This window comes from Ceratina calcarata, unplaced genomic scaffold, assembly GCF_001652005.2.
Source record: "Ceratina calcarata isolate Rehan_Ccalc_2016 unplaced genomic scaffold, ASM165200v1 scaffold43, whole genome shotgun sequence".
NCBI lineage: Eukaryota > Metazoa > Arthropoda > Insecta > Hymenoptera > Apidae > Ceratina > Ceratina calcarata.
In genome coordinates this window covers 880722-905281 of record NW_017166721.1, presented here as the reverse complement: position 1 = coordinate 905281, position 24560 = coordinate 880722, and the positions used below count along the sequence as shown (strand labels likewise).

Sequence of the window (24560 nt, the reverse complement as noted above, 5' to 3'; positions counted from 1 at the left end):
CGTTTGATATCAGACGTAACGTATGGTGAAATCGGTTACTATAAACCTAATGAGTTTGACTAACGGGTGATTAATTGGATTTTTACAAGGAGACTTGAACTTTGTCCAAAGGTAGCAAAATAAGAAGAATCGTGTAATATTTAAGAAATCATCGTTCTATTGTAGTAATCATAATAATGTCTTTGCATTGAGCAAACATCTCTACCCATATGAGAATAGTGTAAAATACATAATTAAAAATCACAATCTCTTAATCACTGTCACTTAAAATATACTGATATTAATAAGGGAGTCACTGTAACAGGCAAGTTATTAAGCTGCACACTCAATTCGATTTGCTATCTGTTAAAAATCAACGATACTCAGCATATGTATGAAAAGAATAAGAAAGATCGTATTACGATAAATGCGAAAATGTTATACACCGCACTCACTGCTGTAAACTTTGTTAAGTTTTCCCCTCAAACCTCTACAGTCTAATTATAAATGAACATTGTACAGATTTTCATAGTACAAAATACACAGGAACAGTAAAATGTTCCATGTTTAATTATACGATTATAATGTAATATCTAAAAGCTACAATTATTAGTCAACTGTATAAAGTAGCAACAAATCCTTATTTATTATTTTTGCGTATAATATTATCTCTTTCCATACATCACTAGGGGGTTGCAAAACAATTCTCGTGAAAAATGTAATGTTGCTTAAAATGAAACAGAAAAAAGATACTCGATTCAACTTGCAGCTAGTCTCCACTGTTAAGGATATTCTAATCAGAGTGCTGTGTGATATAAACTGCGATTCTCTTACTGATCTAATCTCTCGTTAATATGCTGTTAACAAGCGTCACTCATTCAGATATACGTTAAGTTATAATATTGAACACTATTTGAAGTCATTGACATCTGGATGGTGCGTAATCACGTCAAAAAATATTTAAGAGATAAATTTCAAATAGATTTACAACTTTTTAAATATTTGCTGGACAGTACCCTTTAGTCTTCTCGAAAAAATATATGCATATGATAATTTAAACACGAGCGTAAAACGTTCCCTCTAAAATAAATCGAGAAAAGAAATCGTAAATATTATATGGAAATATAGTGGTCGTCGCAATTTCAATCGTAACAAGAGTATCTGCTTAGAATATATATCTATTACTTTTGCTTCAATAAGTTTTAATCACCATCCTAACGCTAAACTTGCTCAGGTGAGATCCAAACTCTTTCTCCTTTATTACTAACGAATGCAATACGCCTAATCTCGTTGTCGAAGGCTTTTGTAATAATGAACAGTTCGCGTGCAAGAGTTATACAGTTCAAAATTCCGAAGCAAGAACTTTTTGTTGTTGTCTGAACTTATTCATTCCAAACGCCGATACCGTTTCTCATATCTTAACAAGAAACATCGATTATTAAAAAAAATACAGAAATATATATGTAGGTATATATATGTATGTACATGTTCCAATTGAAAATGTTTCTTTTATCTCTCCTTTTTTTTGGCTTTCCTTTATCAGAAATATTTTTGTTTCAGTATCGATGTTTTATAATAAATAAGTTCGTACAATATGAACTTCATTTCTCATTCGCTCTCGTTTCACTCTCGCCCTTCTCTCTCCCTTTCTGTATTTTTATTAATCCATAAATACATATGCACAATGATTATCACGAATCGACGAACACATTAGTACGTTGCACGTAAAGATTTGTTCAAAAATGAAATTAAAAAAAGAGGAGGAACGAACTACCGGATCTGATAGAATATGCGGTAGAGAAGTAGCTAAGCGTAATCGAGCTACTCTACGAATGCTCTTTCGAATGAATCCAGTCTCGAATTCGACGGTGGCGGTTACGTGTTTCAGAATCATCAGAACATAACTGGTAAGTAACTTGGTCGAGGATAGAAATCTAATGGATGGAATGTTCTGAATGCAAGGTGTCCAGAGAATTGATGCATGTGTGTGTACGTGTATCAGATGTGACAAAAATTGAAACAACTTAGGTTTCATTTAAATGAGAAATAAAATATATTCCATAATATTATTATTCACTATTTCTACACATTCTGTACAGTAATTCATTTTAAGGGTTTTATACCTCAATATACTTTATACAAAAATGCTACTTAAAATCTAACATTAAGACATACCATAGCATGAGCGACCTCCACCTCGCCGCCGTCACGGCAGATGGGCCGCACGCATGTTTGTACTGGTATTACAGAGTCAGTCGCCAGCGAGTATAACTTCTTCCTCTTGTTTATCACACACCACACACTGAAATATTAAAAGTGTGTCTCTGGTGCTATTTTTCTTTTTCTCACATCATCTTTTTTTACAATTACAATTTACCGTCCTCGATTAACGTACACCATTCGTTTTATCATTAACCGAAATCTCCTTTCATTTTTCGTCGATCGCGGGTGATTCGCGTTTTACTTTTCCGTTTTACTCGAAACGAGGAATACTATTAGGGAAGATATTTTAACAAACGCGGTGTCAAAATATAAACGAAGAGTCTTCATCGCATTGTCATGCTCACGCTTCCCCTTTTGTGTTTACGCTGCTTTTTTTTGTTGAGATACTCTTTACCAATAAATGAAATTATATTTTGTGAAAATATAGAATTGTAAAAAATAAAATCTGTCTTCTCGAGATTTGGATAATACCGGTACAGAAATAGTGCATTTCGGAGACTTCACACAAGCAACAGGACTGTTAATTCAGATCTCTGTCTTCTAAGTACTTGTACTCAAACGTAAAACCTTCCTTTTTCCTCTGTCCCCATTTTTCGTAATCAAAATAAATGTACGTTCCCTGAAACAATCGTAGTAAGATCATTAAAAGCCGCTGTCACACGTTCGAGGTATATAGTCAACAACCAATTGTTAAATTGCATACCTGCTCATATTCCTCGTTGATCACTTTCGGTTCCTCGTGCCTTTGAAACCACATCATGTACTTCGTGTGAAACCTCCAACTTTGCTTTTTCAGGGCTTTCGCAGCCAGGTACTGGCCCTTGGAACCTTCCATATAATAAAATATGAAGAATAACGTTTCGGTAGAAAGACGTTGGAAGAACTCCACAGTATCAGAATGAGGAAGTTGAACCTGATGTGACGAAAGTACACACAGGAACAGATGTAAGAAATTACATTACTGCGATCGCTCGGAGAAACTAACAGCGTTAGCTGGCGCAATGATACGATGGTAGATAGAACGATACCTGCTGATAGTAAGGAGGCGTCGGGCATAAATTTCTTGGTAAATACGACCTCAAACGTTCAGAGTCAGATGGATGAGGCATATGGTAGTAAGCAGCCTCCATCATCTGGAACTGTAGCTGATGCTCTTTTTGAAGCGGCACCGGTCCGAGTGGCGCGACACCGAGAAGCGGAGGAATGTGTGCTTCCGACGTGGCATTGTTGTTGTTATTATTCGCCTTACCACTGTCGAAGATGTTTCTGTTCGACTCGGACGGCGGTATTTCCAGACCTGCTCGGACAATTACTTGTTGGGCTATAGATTTCAAAGAGGACATGCCATCAGGAAGCTTAGGGATGAGACCATTGGCAGTGGATGGCGCTGGCGAACAGGAATTTGCAGGCAGAGGTGAAGACCTACTGCTAACTGACGACTGCGGCGACGAAGATGGTGGGATCGGCGTTGTCATTTCAGTTTCGCTATTGTGATTCTGATTCTGTTGGTTATGCAACACATGCGTCGTCTGTATCGGCGCCGGATTATTATGCTGTTGCGAGATCGTTTGTGGCACGTTCGAAGTAACGCTGGATGTAGACGACGATGACAACAAACCGTTTTCGCTGCTATGAGCTGCAAGTTTCACAAATGAGCTGTGACGTCGTCTCAATGACACGCGGAAGTATTCGTTCGACGAATGATTACTTACAAGATGTCTTACTAGAGGTAGAATGGATGGCTTGAGAATTACTATGCGAAGCAGCTATTGTGGCGAAGTTGCCGGCATTTGTTGTTGCGATGTGATTACTCGTAGAACTAGGCGAGCTATGGCTAGGTGTTATGGGAATGGTTTTGCTCGGAGTGCTGCTCGACAACAAATTCGATTTTATGGTGGCAGTGCTTCCCGTTGTTGGAATGCTCGCCTGTGAATTTAGTAACGGCCTGACTGCTGTGGGTTTCACAGGCTGAAATCGAAACGTACAATAAAAATCTGTTCACTACCGTTCGTACATACGATTTGCCTAAAGTTACATACCTTCGTTTTCTTGTCATTATCTGTAGAACTATCACTTGAATGGTTGTGCATGGTGGAACTCAAAGGAGGTGACGGTATAGGCGAAGTACCAGAATTGGTTGAGGTTGGTGTACCTCCAGTCTCATTGCTATTGTTACTGTCCGTAGTCGCTGACGACGGAATACCGACTCCAGACAGTTCTACTTCATCGAGACCAATAATATCATCGTAAATATATTCGTTTTCTTCGAAATCAGGTTCCTGTGAGGACTCGATATAATACTCTACATCATCTTTTATCCTCTTGATCTGTAAAACAAATGGATGAGAGGCATTAAACGACTGGGAACGCTTAATGCATTCGCGTGATTAAAAAGTTGAATAGCAATTAATGCGCGGCGAACTTACAGTGTTAACTTCAACAGACATATTGTCCAGCATGCGCAACAGTGTTTCAAGTTTACGGATATGATAACGATGTTTATCAAGCTTTGTTTTCAACTCGTCCATTCTATCCTGCTTATCTTTATCTAATCTTTTCTTCTTTCCTGCGAGTAACGATTCTATTTCGGACTCAAACGTGTCCAGCTACATTAAAATTAATCATCAACGCGTTATAGTCTTTTATGAAAAGAACAATATTCGGAGATTTTTTGTTAAACCATCGTGTTCTGTTCCGTACCTGAAGATTCAAAGAATCTATGGAATTTGCGAGCCAATTGCTAACTTCTTCTCTTTCCTTCTGAGCTGGATCGAGTTTTTGAGCTGCTCCTAATCCTTCCTTCGAATAAGCTTTCGTTTTCGTTTCCCTCTCTACGACTTTAAACCTTTCCATTTGCTGGAAACGAGTGAATACTAAGTTTATGCTACACAACTTTCGTTTCTGTTAACCCGTCAAGAAATATGCTCACAGTCTCGATTAGCTTCCTGTATTCAAGAAGCGTGCTTTTATCCTTAATCTCGCCTGATGCGAGCCAGGTTTTGATTTGATCACGTAACCTTTGAAGCTTCTTGATTTCCTTCTTAAGGTCTGCTTCATACTTCTCCTTTTGATTGCTATTTGTAGCATTGTGAACCTTTTGCCAAATATCCTCAAACGTCTCTACTCCCTCAGTCACTTTTTTAAGGCACCGATCTATTTCACCTAAAAGTATACAGAATACATATTAATTTGTACAATTACACAAAATTCTAATTATTTCTTACATTTAAATATCTGAATTCCAAAACTTAGCAGAGGCAGATAAGTTGATTGAATACTATTTTTGCAATGGTAAGCATGATTATATTTCAAATGAGACGAAAATAAATCTTTAAAATGTGTATTATCCATGTTACTCGTAAAATACTGCAATTAGAGTTTTAAAGCTGGAAGGATTCACGAAAGGAAACAGGGAATAAGAATACTTTTTTCTTGACTAAAATGTTCCTTCAAACTGATTGGGGAGAAGACAAGAGACAAGTTATCTCTTTAGAGAGCAGTTTACTGGACAGTTTATGTGAGAAAAGTTTATACCAATGAATGGTTTGCATACACAGGATCACCATGATACATACAAGCAGGAAATAGTATAAAGTTAATTTAAAGGTTATGCTGACATAAGAAAATAGCATTAGGCTGCAATTAATACAGCTTACGCAAGAGGAAATAACTTGGAAGAAAGAAACGTATGAGAAGTTAAGGAGAGAACACACACCAGTCCATCATACCCTGGCAACCTGTACCAACTGTCAGGCAGAGAAGCCTGCATGCTAAGTAGATAATGCGAGTTAAAAATAGGCTAGGACGCAATTCGTACGTGGAATCGTTTTTAACCGGCACAGCGGACCGCAGGAGACGATGCAAGATCGAAAAGCGATGTTGTGTCGGGTGGTGGGCCACAACAAAATTCGTCTAAATGTAAACATGCTGGAAACATTATCTTCTCACCTTGCAACTTTCTCGTCGCAGCCATGGCTATGTAAACATGTGATACAATAATTCATGCATAGTCTAGACGTAATGGAAAAAGTACGGAACAATTTTACGGAACAAATAGTCGGTGAACTATTATTCCTCGTATAATATGGGAGGCTCAGCCACAAGATGGCTTCCGTTTTCAAATGACAACGTCCGACCGTCCGTGAACGAGTTGCGTTGCTCCCGCTCCGTTTTTCCCCGTCAATCTTTTAATCACGCGTGTGTACAATATGCGCTACGTCTCGTCGGTGTTCGATAGCACATAAAAATACACAAAAAGTGATAGCATCAACAAATGATATATATGAAATACTGAATAAATGAGATGGTGTATTTATGCATTGGCGCATTCACACATTCTACCCTCACGCACATAGTTAACACTTAACGCGTTCAGCGTTCGTAAACCAATCGGAATATCGCTCAAACTTTTCGATGCGTTCGCAATAATAATTTACAACGGGGTTCCTTTTAATAAGTGTTCAGACAATTAGAATTATAGATACAACCAGAACGTTTTACAGCGGGCCATGATCATACAGGTAAGAAATTTGGATCAACTCGTTTCGAAACAGCTGCCTGAAACATTTCAAACGCTATTTTAAACGTGGCTCTATCTGAAATATTAAGGCAGATATTGACGACGTTCTTCTTTAGCTGATCAGTGATTCTACGCTATCTTCGGCACGATCTTTGTCATTCCGATCAAATGTGAATAAAAGATCAAACATTCTTATGGTTTACTATATTTTATTGGTAATCTATATGATCAAATACAAGACTGGGTAGGTAGATTGCATTTTATTAATCGTTTGAGGTTTGAGAGTCGACAGTGGCGTAATTTTGAATTCCCGCATGGTAGCCGTGAGCGTCCACATGACCGGGCACTGTTCACGTGACTGCGTATTCTCCACTCCGCTGGCTGACTCAGTCGTCCGCCATTTGCATTTACCTCTTTTGTTTTTACATGCACGTAATTGTTGTTACCACTGTTATCGGTGTAAACGCTTATATACTTACGAGGCACTTATTACTGTATGTACATAAGTAAGTATATTGTAACTATTGTTATACCGATATACCGCGTTAATTTAGGTAAGTATTCCAGTTACTGTTCCTACATTACTATTTTTCAACTTTCGCTATTAATTCTGATTAACAAATACATAGTAATTCGAACTTGCGAAGCGAGTTACTGAGCGAAGAGCTATGCTTACAGTCTAATAATCTGAGTCTGATCTATTAAGATTGTCTTGACAACATTTCGTTTTCAATTGTTCGTCTTTCGTTCCGTGTCTTTTTGAAACGTCGGCGCCGCGCCACTCTTCAGGAGCAACAGAGGAACATCGATATTTTTCTCTCTCTATTACCCGGGCTCACGGCTTGTGCGATACCCGTGGCGATAACCCAGTCGCTGGTCATTGAGGAATAATAAGAAAGAAATTCCTCAAATGAAACCTGAGTTTCACTATTCCTCGACGGACGACGCTACGATCGAAATTCCGCAAATCTTACATCACTGGTGGCGATAACCCAGTCGCTGGTCATTGAGGAATAATAAGAAAGAAATTCCTCAAATGAAACCTGAGTTTCACTATTCCTCGACGGACGACGCTACGATCGAAATTCCGCAAATCTTACATCACTGGTGGCGATAACCCAGTCGCTGGTCATTGAGGAATAATAAGAAAGAAATTCCTCAAATGAAACCTGAGTTTCACTATTCCTCGACGGACGACGCTACGATCGAAATTCCGCAAATCTTATAACACTGGCCAGAGAGTGGGGATACGTCACTGGGCACCACCACGTCGGTTTATATGAAATGCATCCGCGAGAGATGCCGTCGTTTCGCATTTCGAGTTTTCGGAAAACAGCCGTGGGCCAGGGAACAACGCACTCGCACTCGAACCAAGTTACATTCCTGAAGAAAGATTCGAACTCTGTCGCCGATCATCGCAGGACCGGATCGCCGCAAGCCGTATTTCGTTCGACGTATTCGGTCTAACCTCTTCCGCAGAAGCAGACTACATACATACAGTGAAAGATGACGAAAGGTGGCATCACTGGGGATGTGTTGGAAGCACGGACGGAGTCGTGCTCATTGATATGACGCCATTTTACTAACCTTTTCGGCGCGGATCGCGACGATCCAGTTACGGGTGCCTCGCTTTTGATCGCCTCGAGAGCGTCGGAATTTGATCGTTCACGATACACAAGCCGTGCGCCGACCCTCACAATTCGAAACGATTCGCCGGAGCCGAAGTGGAAACCGGAAGGTACGCTCGTTGCACTGGTATCATTCTTCTGTGCAACACAAAGCTTAACAGCAACGTTCTGTTGCTGAAATTCGTGAAACAGTGAATTCCAGTACTCTCCGCACTATCGTTCACCTTTTCTCGTTGTTAGTTTCATCATAATAGACGATATTCATTCGGGAACTTCATGTTGACTTACCGTGGTGTGATGCTCACAGCAAAGGGCTCTTTGCATGTTGTACCATGTGCTCAGTTTCCTGATATTCTCGTCGGAGGTATCACGTTAATTGCTTGTTGTTTCGACACAGCACAGTTCGATGTTTCGGTTTTTGTGATTTATTATTCGTGTAGTGTATCACACGTTTCTGATTCAATGCATGTCTTGTGAAGACGTTTCAAGTGTTTACTTTCTTCAAATTCCTATGCACCGGATTAAATGCAGTAAATAGTAGTTACAAACGTTTACTCGTGGGTTTCGTTGAGATAATGTTATAAAGGAAACGAAATTTCTCGATTAGTTGAATGTAACAGGTGGCTTTGTACGTATACCAATGATGACAATCAATTTTGGTGCAACAGCAAACAGTTTTTTGTTTATGATCCTGATTTAGTTGATTTGAAGATTCAATGCAACATCTTATCATCAATTTTTATTAAATGAGTTTATTTATATGCGCTTTATGAAAATAATTCTTTCGAAATCGTGAAAATTTCGATTTATTAGAAATTCAGTTATCGATCTGAGGAGGACACTCTTTTCTACGTTATTTTAATGCATTACAGGTAATACCACTATAGGCAAGTAGCGCTATTATGGAAGATGAAGATGGTGAAAGTAAAGTCATGGATATGTGGAGCATTCTGGGAAAACAGCAACTTAAAGATACTTCTATTGGAAATTCGTTAAAGTCGATCGATGCGTACGATGCAATAGAGGAAGAGAAGCAGCTGTTACAATACAATTCGATTACGACCAAAGATTCGCCTAGCAAAAATAACAGTACAGGAACGAAGATCGTGTTTAAAGGTTTCAAGAAACGTATCTTGGCACAAGCCCAGGAGACGCAAACGAACGCGTTGAAAAATGTGATACAAGAACAACAGCAATTGTTGCATTCGAATGCGTCGCCGAAGAGTAGCAAGGAGAAGAGGGCAGACATCAAACGGGGCAAAATAACTGAATATGCACAGTATTTGGGTCTTCGACCGTCGTCGAAGAGCAAGTGCTCGAAGTGTCAGCCGTCGTCAAATTCATGTTCCACGTTGAAGCAAAATTCGTGCACGTGCAACTCGACGATGGCGCCTATGCCCAGTACATCGGAATCGTCCACGGTGCCGCGTTCACCTAATTTTAAGATCACGAGGAAGGTTTACCTCTGCGCGGCATGCGGCACCTATTTCGAGAATTGGAATCTGTTTCTACACATGAGGGACATCCACAAACGGCATATATGCTTGTTTTGCCTCGGGATGTTCGGCCAGGCAGAGAGGCTCTCGCATCATCTGATGAAGAAACACAGTGTCCCAGAGATGTCGTTTACCTCCGTCGACGATTTTTATGGTGCTTTCAAGGGATCGTGTTATTTAGTTTGTTGTACGTGTGAGAAAGTTTTTTCGGAAACTGACAACTTCTACAACCACTTCTGTTCGCCGGCGTCTAAGCAGGACATCGCCACGTCTATATGTACGTTGTGCAGGCAAACGGGTTCGCATGCGAGTACATGCAGCTTGGCCGTCAACGCGAGCCAAGAGGTGAATTCTACGATATCGTCTGCTACGCAGTCACCCAAGATGCTTGAGAAAGCTGTGAGCAGTGGGAATAAGATGATTCCCAGGAAACTTGTGAGAAATAGTAGAGCTAAACACGTGGAAGATGGTGTGTCGAATCAACAGAAAGTGAATATGAAAAGGACTGTGAATAAAGTTGCTGTGTCGCAGCGGAATGAAAAGTCGGTTTCTGACGAGGCGATAAACAGGGATGAAACTATACAGGGTGCAATTAAAGACACAGTTGCAGAGACGATAATGGAGGTCTCGCAATACGTCGAAGATTCCTGCGAGGAGAAGGAAGAGAAAGAGGTTTGTCAGAATAATTCGGAATTAAATTCAAACGAAACACCCAGCCATAATATGCCATATGATAGTATAGAGGAAACTATTATGGAAGTATCACAATGTACAAATAATATAGAGGAAGATTCGAACAATATAAATAAGGAAGAGGATGTAGATGCAATGGATGTATCGGATGTATCTAATAAATTAGAAACAGTCTCGAACGAAGTAGCCAAACCTGATACAGAAACGTCATGTCCAGATGAGGATGTTGATATAAAAAAAGATGAAGTCAATGTGCTGGAAGAAGCGGAAGAAAATGTGATTAAAGAGAAAGCAGAGGAAACTGCGACGAACGATTCTAATTCTCACATATCCGAAAGTCCTGCTCAAAGCCCTGTGAATAGATCACTGTTTAGCCCTCAACGCGAATTGCCAGCGTCCGATTTACTGTCCAAAGAAAAAGAAGCGTCTGAGAACGAGGAGAAAGAAAACGTCGACGTACCTAATGAATCTCAGTCTTCGGTATCGTTCAGCACCAGTGAAACTTCCGATAGAAGTTTAGTCATAAAAATATTTACCAATAGGAATTCCCAGTTTTCTGTTGCGAGCAACAGCGATAACGTAGACAACAATCAGAAGCATGAAGAGAACAATAACGCGGAAAGTTCAGTAACAGATGAGAAACAATCGAATATTTTTAAAGAGGGGAGAGAAAATAGTAATAATTATCAAGTGAACGATGAAGACAGTGACTCCGATAGCGATAAATTGGCGGTGGTAGATAATGTTCACGAGGAAACTGAAATCGAAGAGGCGAACGAGTCGAAAACAGTGGTGGAAGATAAAAGCGAGACGAGCGTAAACATCGAAAGTGAAGAAAATGAAATTGGAAATTCTATCGATATAGATGTGAATGGGAAGGAAGACAAAGAATTGAAAAACGACGATGAAAGTCAGACGGAGAGCGCTGTACAATCTCAAATACAGTGGAACGATGGTATTGTATTGGCCGGGGATGACGTTCCTTGCATGGATCTTAACGTTGACGGTACTTTGGATAGTATAGACATAGAAGATTTGTTGAAGCGCTGTATAGAGACAGCTAGCCCGTTCTGCGTTTACTGTAATCATGCACGCCATATAGCGGTGAACGGTAAACAGTTAGGATTACACATGTTAGCCGAACACAAATTTCAACCCCAGCATCCTGCCATAATTATTCAACTGGAACAATTCGTCGGTAGAGTGAAAAAGTCCCTCGACGAATTAGAACTTCAATTCTTTAATTTAGATTCTTACAGCAGCTCAAACGGTACGTACAATGTACCGGACGTAAGGACATACGAATGCTTTCATTGTAGATTTCACTCCGCCGTGCATAAGGAACTTTATTTACATAACCGAAAAATGCATCAAAAGACGATCCTGATCTGTATAATGTGTAAATCTACGTTTTATAGTTATAGCGAGTTACTTTGTCACTTGTGTCCTGGAATATATTCTCCGAACATTAACGTCAAGTACAGGTGTTGTCTCTGCCCCATGGCCAACCTTCCATCCGCGTTTAGATTAATGGTACATTTACGAAAGAGGCATCATGCGTGCGACGTATGCTTGGAGGCGACCGGGAACCAGCAACGGCTCTCGAACCACGTTTGGAAGCACAAGCTTCATCATTTGTGCTACAGATGCGGTATCGCGTACAGAAACAAGCCGGACATCACGAAACATTTATTTTGGAAACACGGCACAGAGAGCGTACTATGCAAAAAGTGTTTGCAGAAGAAGTGGCCACACATATATCATTTTTGTATACCGCCGACGGCGTTCGTCTGCGAGGAATGCGGCTCCAGTTTTTCGCGGGCCGTCGCCTTGAAAGTACACAAGAGGCTTCATTCCGGAGACCATCCGTACGGTTGCGATGAATGTCCCGAACACTTCATCTCCCGGAAGCTGTTGACCAAACACGAGAGTGCTCACAGGGAACCTCAACCGATCAGTGCGAATTTGTTGGACACGATGAGTCAACCACCAGTGATCGATGAGGAGACATCGGATAAGGATAAAGTAGCCGTAACCGATGGCAACGCGATTGCCTTTGATACGACGAGGGAGAGTAAGGAACCTGTGAAAAAAGTCGTCGACGTTTACGACTTGCCACCTTTGAACTTGTCCTCCGAGAGTGACACAGATCCTGAAGATGAGAAACCAGAGACGAAAGAACCTGAAATCGTTGAGAACGTTAAACCAGCCGAAGAAAACCCGGCGTCGCCGGTCGATCAGTCGAAGTTAGTTCTCTCTGAACCAGGCGTAGATAGTATAGTAGAGGTGGAACAGAACGAGGAAGAAAAAGAGCAAGGGGCACAAATTATGGATGGTATCTGGGATAATTTTAAAACGTACACGGCGAGCTTAGAGATGAAAGACTCGGCGAATAGTTTCACGATGAAAGAATCTGAGCTCGAGATGGACGTGGAAACGGACGTAGCGTTTCTGAGGAGTATAGTATTAGCCGACCACGATTACTGTATCGTGTGGACGAACAAAGAGAAGGAAGCGCAATCAAAGTTGAACGAGAAAGAGGAGGGAATTGTAAGCGGGGACCAAGAATTGTTGAGCAAGAAGGATCCGTTGGATGGCAGTGGAGTTCAAACCACCAACGAGGAGGATTCGAGCAAGAAGAAAACGAAAAGTCCGAAGAAGAAGAAACAAGGTGGAAGCACGTCGTCTAGCGATTCGTCCAGCGACAGCGATTCGAGCAGCTGTTCCTGTGGAACCAACTGCAGTTGCAGCAGTTCTTCGTCGGGTAGTTCTTCCAGTTCTAGTAGCAGTTCCGACTCTGACAGCTCAACTTCCGAGGGTTCTCCGAAGAAACGCAAGGATCGAAAGAAGGACAAGGAGAATCCACAGGAACTAGGAGCCGGACTCACCGAGCACGACAACAAGCAGGCTCTTCCGCAAATGGAAACTGGTGCAGCGACCGTTTCCGCTGAACCAGTCTGCCCACCGCAGCTTCTGCTGCAGGAGTCCGATCTCGAGACCGAGGAGACGGAAACGGACGAGGACTTTTACGACGAGCATCCGCAGCAGCTCGCGAATAAGTTGCTCGCGGAGAAACGGAATCAGCTGATGCTGTTGGCGGCCGTCGCTCCGGCATCCACCGAGTCGACCATGCCGTTGAATAACGGTTTGACGGACACAGAAACGGCGGCACCCTCTCCGGATCCCGTTCCACCTGCTGTGGAGGCGGAGCAGCAGACGCAGCAGAAGAAAAAGGTGAAGACGAAAAAACGGAAGAAAGGGGAGAGATCGAAGCAGCGGAACGCGACGCCCACCATCGAGTCTATCAAATTAAACATTCCTAAAGCGTTTTACCAAAAGAATCCGTCTTATCCGGCTGCGTTGCCGTCGGTCGTACAGACGAACGTGTCGTTGACACCGACTGAGAACGATATGCACATGACGAAGACCAATGTCGAGGTCCAGCAAACAGTGGGAGCAACAGGTCAGGCGATCAGCGGCAGTGGCTCGGAAGCGGAGAACAAGAGGTCGTCGAAACGAAAGCGAATACCGAAGAGGTTCTACGGCGACTCCAGTGACGACGAAACGGAGAAGCAACCGACGCCGAAGTGGAGAAAGGTGGAGACGCCGACCTTCGCTCCGGTGCCGACCATCGTGAAACCGTTGCCGCCAAGATTACCTTACGGCGGCAAGGGCATGGCGTACAGACCGATGGAAAATCCACAGGAGAATCTAGTCGCTGCCAATGCTTCCGCGACCGAATCCGAAGAAGCTGCGGAGAGCAGCAGCGATTCCAGTGACTCCGAGGTGGAAGCCAGCCAGCAGTTGCATCCGACTGTGAGCAACCCTCCGGCGCCAGAGCGCCCGGTCAACCTGTACTGTTACTGCCAGTGTCCGTACGACGAAGTGTCAGAGATGATCGCGTGCGACGCTGAGGATTGCCGCATCGAGTGGTTTCACTTCGAGTGCGTCGGGATCATGGTGCCACCGAAAGGCAAGTGGTATTGTCCAGATTGTCGGAAGAAACACGGTATCGTGCAAAATAGCGAGGACTACTTCGACTGATAGCAGCCGCTGATGTCTGCGTGTTGAATTTACTGTCTAATAGGCATACTAGGGATACCCGTAAGTAATATATGAATTGAGAGAAGCGGGTAACTCTTATACGTGTATAGAGGTGCTCGTTTAAGTGTCGCGTGTTCGGTCGTTTATCTCGGGAGATCGGAGCTCCACGAATCAGCCTTCATTTCTCACGGCATCGTTTGTTTAAATACGTCGAGGACAAGAGTGAGAAATGTCTGGTGCAAAATATAGAAAATTAGATAAAGGAATAAGTGGACGTCACTTAGACGGGTACTGCTCTGTTGGGCAATGAATGTTCAATTCTCTCTCCATTTCTTTTTCTGTTTCTCGAAGCTGTTTATGTAGATGGACAGTGAAGTATTCGAATTATTTATTGGATACCTGAGAGGAAAAAGATACTCTTCTGGTTGATCGTACGACTAATTGCAGAGAGATTTGGATCGCTCTTTAAAGGTCTTAATGTTAAGAATATGTGATATACTACCGAAATACCGAATATATATTAAACATTTTTTTATTCAAATAAATGGTCGTACCGATTATACGAATTCTGGGTTGAAAATATTGCCTAGGAAATTAAATAATATATAAATGTAAAACCACTGTGCAATCGACTTTAACACTTTTAAAAGTGAATATTCTCATCTTTCTCTTTAAAGTACGGAAATAATTATTTAGGCCGTATAAGGTATTAATGCTGTCTAAAGAATTTTTTAAATCGGATGATTCGAGCAAACAATTTTCTATAATCCAGCTTAATATTAAACAAATTAAATATCATTGTACTTCTCGAATTGAAAAAGTCTTGAAATACTTAGATATTTGAATGTAATCTAATGCACTTCTCTCGAAAAGAAATTTGGATTGAATCTCCAAAGAATTATAATAATTTTGCGTGACAGGTAATCTTCTACTCGAGTACAAATTATCAGAAAGTAAAGAAAGAGAGAGAGAATCGAAGAGTCGTCGCTATTTCCGAACGTTTTCTTTCTTTCTTCTCAGTCAGTGAGCAAACGACGTGTACACTGTTCCATGTTGATATTTTTCTTAAGTCGAGCCTATCGACGATGATAACGAGAGAAAGGGGAAAAAGCGAATGAAACATTTCTCTGTACATAATATTGTAAATACGTCTTAGAGTTTATAACAGTGAAGTAAGGTTTTTTGTGTACATTTGTTTGTACTTCTTTTAAAAACGACGGAAAAAACTGCGCGATGTATAAATTTATTGTAGCCGGTAAGCCAATTAATAGCGTTAATTAGAGCGCGATCGTAGGCTACGTCGTAGCGAGCGAGAGAAAATTCTTCGAGCCTAGCGCGAGAGGGGAGGGCTGTGTTCTTCATCGTCATCGTAATCATCGATTCGAAAACTGCGATAACCGCGACTGATAAACTGTCGGCACTGCTGGCGGTGTCTGGGTATATCCCTCGTTTAGACGATTATTTCACTACACACGCTTTTTCGAATCGTCTCAAAGATGCTCAGACAGAATTGAGTGAAAAGTAACGCCACCGATCTGCTCATCTTTTATCACTCTCCAATGCCTATTTTCAGTCGATGCATACCATGTTACTGATAAGTAACACAATTGTCTCAAGTGCTTTACTGTTTTTAAAAGGAAGGATCTACCAGTTGATTTTTATGGGACTCACGCACAGTCGAAGGAATTATTTTTCATTCAATTCGCGTGTACTCTGTGTAAGCTTTATTCACTCGCTTAATTAGACCGCGAACCTTGTTCCTATTCTCATTTCTTAAGTTTCTCTTTTTTTATCGCTTGAACTTTGACAAATTTTTATAATTACGCGCGTTCAAAACTTATTTGCCTCTTTCGTTCTCTTTTTTACTTAGTTCCGTATTTGGTAGAAATTAAGTAGAATTTATAGTGTTACGTTGTGCTACATGTTTTAAAGTGACCGACGAGTTAACGCGATGCGCGTATTTTATCGTTTTCTAGTCTAGTTTCTCTTCACCCTTGTTCTTCGCACCATTCAAACACCGACGAACACCTTTCTTTTATAGTTAATCGTATGTACAACTACCTAGGCACCTTATCGGATTTAGATAGCAACTGAACCTGCACCCTGCACCGCGAACGTTTCGCCTTTCTTCAACTACTATTCTCACGATTTTAGTTTATCAGAAACCATCGGGACGCAGGTACGATGTTTTATAAGCGGGTGTAACGTAACGAAAAACAATTTTGCTGCTGTGCTGTAAGCGTTATTCCATTTCATTGGTCGAAACTGTTATCAAAATCAGTCGCGATAAAATGCAACGAGAAAACAACAAAAAGAGAAGTCAGTCCGGATCGAAAGGTAACGATTGTTTCTTGTCCTCCTATACATTAATTTATTTAATTGTCAAACGACTGGAAAAGAAAATTCGTTCATTTTATCATTTAACGGTTCAAGGAAGAAACGCGAATAAGATACGTCGATGTTCATACGTGTTTAATAGAACTCTCAGTACAGTAATGATAATGTTATTAAATATGGTAAATAATAATCGACATTAACGTGCCAGCAATGTAAAGTGATGTTACGGATTTAATTGATCGTCATCGTCAGCCCTCGTTTCCGCCGGCAACTCAATACCCATGATGTCCGCGATGAAATCTTTGTAAGATATGCTCTGTATCATAAAAATAATAATACACTACTTTCGGCGAGCCTAAACGATTGATTTCATTCCGTTTTACACCGATCGTATCAGCAGAGACACACATGCGGTCGCTTTGCGAATCTCCGTTTCGTTCTTTTCAAATAAAATATCTAATAATAATTTATTATCGAAATTGTACGTGGGCTGTTTCAAACAAGCTCGAAAATTGTAATAATGTGCCAATGCCCAGGAGAGATGTTAAATGTCCAGTATTAATTAATAGATGTACAATTAAAAGATTTTCAATTGCCTAATGAACTGTGTTTCTTAAAAGAGGACTCAATTATCAGACTGGATATTAATTAATATTCAGTGTCCGCCTTTCTTAAGCATCGTATTAAAAAGAGAATTTTCCGTTGAAAGAAATTCTAGGAAATATACGTACCACTGGCAGGAACGAAAGATCAATCGACGAGAGACTTCGCTCGGCACTTTGATTAAACAGCTCGTCCACCTCATCCTCGCAGCCCGTCAGAATTTTCATATACGTAAACGCTTCTTGAATCGTCAATGGTTCCCCTGAATGGAATTTCAGAACTAATAAAAATATAATTGAACAATAAAGTTTGATGAACGTACCAAAGAGTTCACCGTCCGCCTTCGTGAACCCGTTTGGTCCTTCGCCGAGCAGTATTCGCATGAACTCTCCTCGGGGTAGTATCGGGTTGTCGCTCTCCATGTACGATTGTCGGGCTGGATTTGCGAGTACTTGAAACACTTTCTTTATCTGAGGCAGGGATATTCCGAAGGCCGGTCGATGATTTATGTAAAGTTTCACGAAGTCCGCGAATGTGATATGTTTAACTAGGTGACCCGTCTCGGCATAGTTTCTATAAGCCACCTCGCTCAACATTATTTCTATCTGAAAACGATTGATCGACCTGCAATGAGACTAACAATTTTTTATTCATTGACTGAATCGATAAGAATAATTGTATGACATAATTCAGCTCTAAAACTTCTTGAATAAATTCGTTCGTAAATGACAATTCATTTCTTCAAGGCTTTTCAATGAGATGATCGAATATTTTACATGCAAATTCTTATAGATTCACTATTTCATTTTCGTTAAGGTTTTTAATGAAATTGTCGTAGAGAAAATGTCTTAAAACAGAGAATTGCATAATAAGTAAAATCGTGACCTCGTCGTTGCTGAGATAATATCCAACGGCGCGCATCAAGTTCGGTATTTCTTTAGTACTGACGGTTTCGGTTACTACTCTGGGGAACGTTGTATTCTCGCCCTGATGGACGATCTGAGCGTAATAAAATAGATCCTTCATCTCGTTCATTAGCCAACCCTTAGGCCCACCGTCGATCAGACAGTAATACGGCGTTAAACCTCTGCCTCCTAAATGCGCTAGCACGTCGACAGATCTGACAAGACGAAACGCGTGATGATACAAATTCCAGGAAAGAATTTATTACACTTACGACTAGTTTAAATGATTAATTAGGAAAAATGTAGTTTTATTTCGGGCTGAATTGTTTTCGCTCATTTTTGTTCGTACCTGCATTTTATTTTCCACATTAAGATACACGAGTCTTTGGAACCAGACGTGAACAGATATTTTCCATTATAGCAAACAGCGATATTAGTGACCTTAAGAAGAAGGATTTTTAATTATTATTTTAATTCAGTTTCGAAGTAAATTACATAGTATTTCATTTACTTTTCGTGGATGACCTATCATTCCTAATATTTTATAAGGATTCCCATCGAAGGGAAGTATTTGAAGACCTATTTCCTTATCAGTCACGAATACCATGTATCTGCCAGATTTGTGTCCTTCGTCAGTTAGTATCTAGGCGAATACTTTTCGTCATTTCCAAACATCTTTTACTCAGACTATGCTGAAACACTATTTGCATTACTTGGATTTTTCTGACTGGTGCACCATAGAGCGGCCCCAAAAACGTTCCTCGCATCTTCTTCGTTACATCGTTTAACAGTCTGAATTTATACTAATTTCAAGACAAATCTTATTACATCCGTTACATTTTTAGAATAGGTTTTATAATTAATTTTGGATTGTTAAATTCAGAAAATCGTCTTATACTATTATGCATAGAATGATTTTTTGTCATTATACAAAAATATCATAAGGGATATAAATTATTTACTTGGGAGTTGCAAATGATCAAAAATTCTTCCACGCCAAATTGAGGATACCAAGCAAGAGCGAGAGGAATCGCTTCGCATTCAACTTTGAAACTAAGAAGTATTTTCAAACCAGGAAACGGATACGGTCCGCTACAAAGAAAACCATGAACACAGATTATAATAAATGATCCAATTTCTCTTCATGTTACAACTTCTACTCGTTGGTTTATGATTCCACATAAAATGATAGAATCAGCGAGTAGAAATTGGGTCATATACTATACTTGTAGAATTATACAATCCTTACATTCTCACGAATTTTACCTGTCTTTCAAATTGTACTCAATGAGATACCGATCTTCTCCCACTGAAAACAATCGGTACACAACGCTGTCGCTAGTAGCTGGACCGAAGATCAGATCTGTTATCGGAGCAAAATGAGAGCGATACTTTCCAAGAAAATCCCATATATGATTTGGGTCCTCCACATTCTCATTTCTTTTAAACACTGCGATTACCATCGTGTTATCCTACAAGAAAATGAACTTCGTCTTCTTCTTTGAAATTTAGATAGACAAATTTTATGAATATTTACCGCATAAGCCATATATTCTCCGCATTCGGTGAAAACTATTTTCGTTATAGATTCCTTGGAGTGTTTATAAGGGTGTGGGTCGAGGGGCTCTAAAGTAATAGGATGCAACATCCAAAGAGTTCCATTTTCAATACCACACGCGATTAAGTCACCTAAACATTTCAAATTGTTTTCGGGTTTTGAATTGCATTTGTATTTAGGATTGAGGATTGACAAGTATAGTAATTTGTAGTTCCTCGAATATATTTCAGGAAAATATTAAAAAATGTATTCAGTACTCTCTCTACTTGTTTCTATACTTAACGATAGAAACTATCATAAAGAGAAGTTTACCTGTCGTTGAGTATTTTAATATTGTAACGCTAGTAAGTTTTTCATGGGTTTCCGGGGACGTGATGTAAAGTATAGTACCGCTTCTCACTTGACCCTCTAACAGGGCATTAAAATCTACGTCAATCGCAGCTTTCCTGGATACGATGGTCTTACGTTTCTCGTAATCGTACATAGTGACGTAACCGCGTGCATTTCCGGCGACTATATAATTACTAGCCATTTAAAAATGTATTAATAATCGATCGGTAAATAATTCTGAAATCCCGACGCTCATAGATTATAAGCAAGTAAAAGAAAGAAAAAGCAGAAGTAAAATCTCTCGTCGCCCGTCGTGACGTATCGAATGTATATTTTTTTAGAACTCCGCATTTCGATTAAGAATTCGTTTCTTTCTCCGATCTAATTCTATACCTTCGGGGATGCGCGTCCAAACTGGTGACCATTGCAGTCATGTCTTTAAAAATTAATTGGCACTTCAACGCAGGTATTTCAATCAACGCAACCTTTCCGCTTGAACAACCTTTTTTTATTAAAGTACAGCTAATAAAAATTGCACACATAGATAAATGTGAATTTTTAATGAGTAATATTAAAGATACTACTTACTTACAAAGAAATTCTCAGCATAAAAAGGAGCATAATCGATGGTAGCATCCCTTGGCATGTGAGCCGGTTTCGTGAATGCCTGATGGCTCTTGCTATTATTTCTGAACGTTGGTTCTATGTTCACCGTCAGCGTCGACGAGACCTCGTCGCAATGCTTCAACGACTCTATCTTTCGCATGAACTGTACCCTCTGATTGCAAATCTTCTTCGAGCTTCTCCTAAATTTATTTTCCGAATATCTCTCAAAATCTTCTTCAATATCAGACTCGTCATCATCCTCAGGATCGACTAAATATAATTCCTTTCCTAGCATCTTTTTCTAAGTCTCTACATATATTTTATATTAAGTTCTATGTTTCTTGAAAAATCGGCAGCCTATTTATTATTTTTATACTATATATTGTATACTTCTTAAAAATATATTTTAATAAAACTAACTCTCGGATTCACTGTCTGCGACCACGGGACCCAAAAGCATGGATGAGTGGTCGAAACTTATGGATCGAATAGAATCCAAATGATCGTGTTGAAACCAATAAAGAATCTTCAAATCGAGGTCGTAGAAGTCTATACGGCCTGTTGCAGACCCCGTAACAATCATTCTAAAATCATACATCAAAAGAGTCACCTAATTTATAAAAAAAGAAGATTGGTTGAAAATGCAATTGAAATTCAATATTGATATGTAATGTTGTATGTAAATCATTTTCCAGTACGTAATTATTCTTTAGGAATCGGATTTAAACATTCATTTATTTATGAAAATTATAATCAAATGACTTGAATACCCATCATGATGTAATATCACCGGGATATTACATTTCGCTAACACTGCAGATTTGATATGTTTCCTCATTTCACTCTCGCTTGTCGCTTGACTCTTTTTATCATTCTTTCTCTTGCTAGATCCTTTCTCATGAGAGACGTCCCAAACCAAAACATGTCCTATTCACAAGAATCAAAGCTATTTTACAATAAAGTTAATGTCAGTTATACAAAATACAGAATTCTGACAATTCTGGAATTCATTTTCGAATGATATTTTATTCGATTTGTATAAAGAATCTATTTAATACCGTTTGCAGTTGCAGTTAATACTCGCTGGGTTCTGGACACGAAACAAGAACAATTAAATATTCCATACCGTCGCGGATTGCCCAAAATTTGCGGCACATAATATTTCAATTTATCTTCTTCCTAATTCAGAAAGAACTTGCTAGTATCATTTTTGCTCAGTACTGAACTCTTTCAATTTAATCTAAAGACAAACCCATTTAAAGAACGCTACGTGATAATCCGACGTCGTAGCGAATTCTTCAGAGAGATCTTCATTGAAAGCTAGATCCTTTACTTGATCCAAGTCAATGTCGGTTAATTCCGCGCTCGCTGAAGAGATAGATTCTTTGAGAATTTTAAATGATCGTGGAGAACAAGATTTCGGAATTTTAAAGACTTTCAGCTTTGTTATTCTAAAGCTATAGCATTCGAAATAGGAAGTTAACAACTAGTGCTACGGATTTTTGTGAAAAATAGAATTTCTATCAATTAAAAAATTTATTTATTATAATTCTGAATTCGCAATTAACCATCAGGTTGATCTCTTCCATACGTCCACAGCCAGAGTTGTACCTTTTGAGGAACTTCGTTTCCGATAGTCACTATATATTTCGCGTTTGGACTAATTTTAGCAGCAGTCATTGATTTCTCACCATGTGGATTAAACAGAGTGGAAATGGGTATACTAAAAATAATTCAGATATTTTTATTTTATTCTCTAAGCGATACAATTTCAATATCAACAGTATGTTGTTTGTTTCTTCTTCTCTATATTGAGCTGTTCTATGTTTCTTGAAAAATCGGCAGCCTATTTATTATTTTTATACTATATATTGTATACTTCTTAAAAATATATTTTAATAAAACTAACTCTCGGATTCACTGTCTGCGACCACGGGACCCAAAAGCATGGATGAGTGGTCGAAACTTATGGATCGAATAGAATCCAAATGATCGTGTTGAAACCAATAAAGAATCTTCAAATCGAGGTCGTAGAAGTCTATACGGCCTGTTGCAGACCCCGTAACAATCATTCTAAAATCATACATCAAAAGAGTCACCTAATTTATAAAAAAAGAAGATTGGTTGAAAATGCAATTGAAATTCAATATTGATATGTAATGTTGTATGTAAATCATTTTCCAGTACGTAATTATTCTTTAGGAATCGGATTTAAACATTCATTTATTTATGAAAATTATAATCAAATGACTTGAATACCCATCATGATGTAATATCACCGGGATATTACATTTCGCTAACACTGCAGATTTGATATGTTTCCTCATTTCACTCTCGCTTGTCGCTTGACTCTTTTTATCATTCTTTCTCTTGCTAGATCCTTTCTCATGAGAGACGTCCCAAACCAAAACATGTCCTATTCACAAGAATCAAAGCTATTTTACAATAAAGTTAATGTCAGTTATACAAAATACAGAATTCTGACAATTCTGGAATTCATTTTCGAATGATATTTTATTCGATTTGTATAAAGAATCTATTTAATACCGTTTGCAGTTGCAGTTAATACTCGCTGGGTTCTGGACACGAAACAAGAACAATTAAATATTCCATACCGTCGCGGATTGCCCAAAATTTGCGGCACATAATATTTCAATTTATCTTCTTCCTAATTCAGAAAGAACTTGCTAGTATCATTTTTGCTCAGTACTGAACTCTTTCAATTTAATCTAAAGACAAACCCATTTAAAGAACGCTACGTGATAATCCGACGTCGTAGCGAATTCTTCAGAGAGATCTTCATTGAAAGCTAGATCCTTTACTTGATCCAAGTCAATGTCGGTTAATTCCGCGCTCGCTGAAGAGATAGATTCTTTGAGAATTTTAAATGATCGTGGAGAACAAGATTTCGGAATTTTAAAGACTTTCAGCTTTGTTATTCTAAAGCTATAGCATTCGAAATAGGAAGTTAACAACTAGTGCTACGGATTTTTGTGAAAAATAGAATTTCTATCAATTAAAAAATTTATTTATTATAATTCTGAATTCGCAATTAACCATCAGGTTGATCTCTTCCATACGTCCACAGCCAGAGTTGTACCTTTTGAGGAACTTCGTTTCCGATAGTCACTATATATTTCGCGTTTGGACTAATTTTAGCAGCAGTCATTGATTTCTCACCATGTGGATTAAACAGAGTGGAAATGGGTATACTAAAAATAATTCAGATATTTTTATTTTATTCTCTAAGCGATAGAATTTCAATATCAACAGTATGTTGTTTGTTTCTTCTTCTCTATATTGAGCTTCCACACGCGTAGAGACTATCCCAATATATTCCAATAAATATAATAAGACTCTACTGAATTAAACCCGCTAATGTCAACATTTGATTAGTGATAGATCAAGTCTGCCGTAAAATCCGTACATGTACGGAGACCCAGAGTCAGACAACGTTGGTATGTACTACTGCGGCTGACCAATACTTCTCTCTTTCACTGATTTTTAAAACTCGTTCAACTTCTTAAAGATGTATAGGCTATGTACTTAAAGAATGCTAACATGTTGAATTCATTATTATAGATTCTTATTACTATTAAAAAGCTATCTGCAAAATTTTATATCAATTCATGGGTTTCT

The 24560-nt window shown here is 39.3% G+C and overlaps 3 protein-coding genes across 6 annotated transcripts; 1 reads left to right on the top strand and 2 right to left on the bottom strand.

The window, feature by feature from the left end:
- Positions 1-2008: 2008 nt before the first annotated feature.
- Positions 2009-6568, bottom strand: Not3 (CCR4-associated factor Not3). Of its 4 annotated transcripts, none has more exons than XM_018027787.2 (10): positions 5427-6144; positions 5132-5364; positions 4903-5058; positions 4629-4808; positions 4242-4529; positions 3915-4170; positions 3572-3838; positions 3231-3499; positions 2906-3115; positions 2723-2821 (listed from the first exon to the last, which is right to left on the bottom strand). In XM_018027787.2, the coding sequence occupies exons 1-10, from the start codon at positions 5551-5553 to the stop codon at positions 2723-2725; spliced, it is 2085 nt and encodes a 694-aa protein (XP_017883276.1). In that variant the 5' UTR covers positions 5554-6144. The 4 variants fall into 4 exon arrangements, with proteins under 4 accessions (XP_017883275.1, XP_017883276.1, XP_017883278.1 ...); XM_018027789.2 differs by having other exon boundaries at positions 3629-3838; XM_018027786.2 differs by having other exon boundaries at positions 2009-2821; positions 3231-3838; positions 5427-6143.
- Positions 6569-8184: 1616 nt separating this feature from the next.
- On the bottom strand, positions 8185-9109 carry LOC113464587 (uncharacterized). The gene is made up of 2 exons (XM_026815119.1): positions 8638-9109; positions 8185-8523 (listed from the first exon to the last, which is right to left on the bottom strand). Exons 1-2 carry the CDS (start codon positions 8671-8673, stop codon positions 8185-8187), a joined length of 375 nt encoding a protein of 124 aa, XP_026670920.1. The 5' UTR covers positions 8674-9109.
- Positions 8373-17279, top strand: MESR4 (misexpression suppressor of ras 4). Its single transcript, XM_018027770.2, has 2 exons — positions 8373-8459; positions 9222-17279. The coding sequence occupies exon 2, from the start codon at positions 9252-9254 to the stop codon at positions 14580-14582; it is 5331 nt and encodes a 1776-aa protein (XP_017883259.1). The 5' UTR covers positions 8373-8459; positions 9222-9251; the 3' UTR covers positions 14583-17279.
- Positions 17280-24560: the final 7281 nt, after the last annotated feature.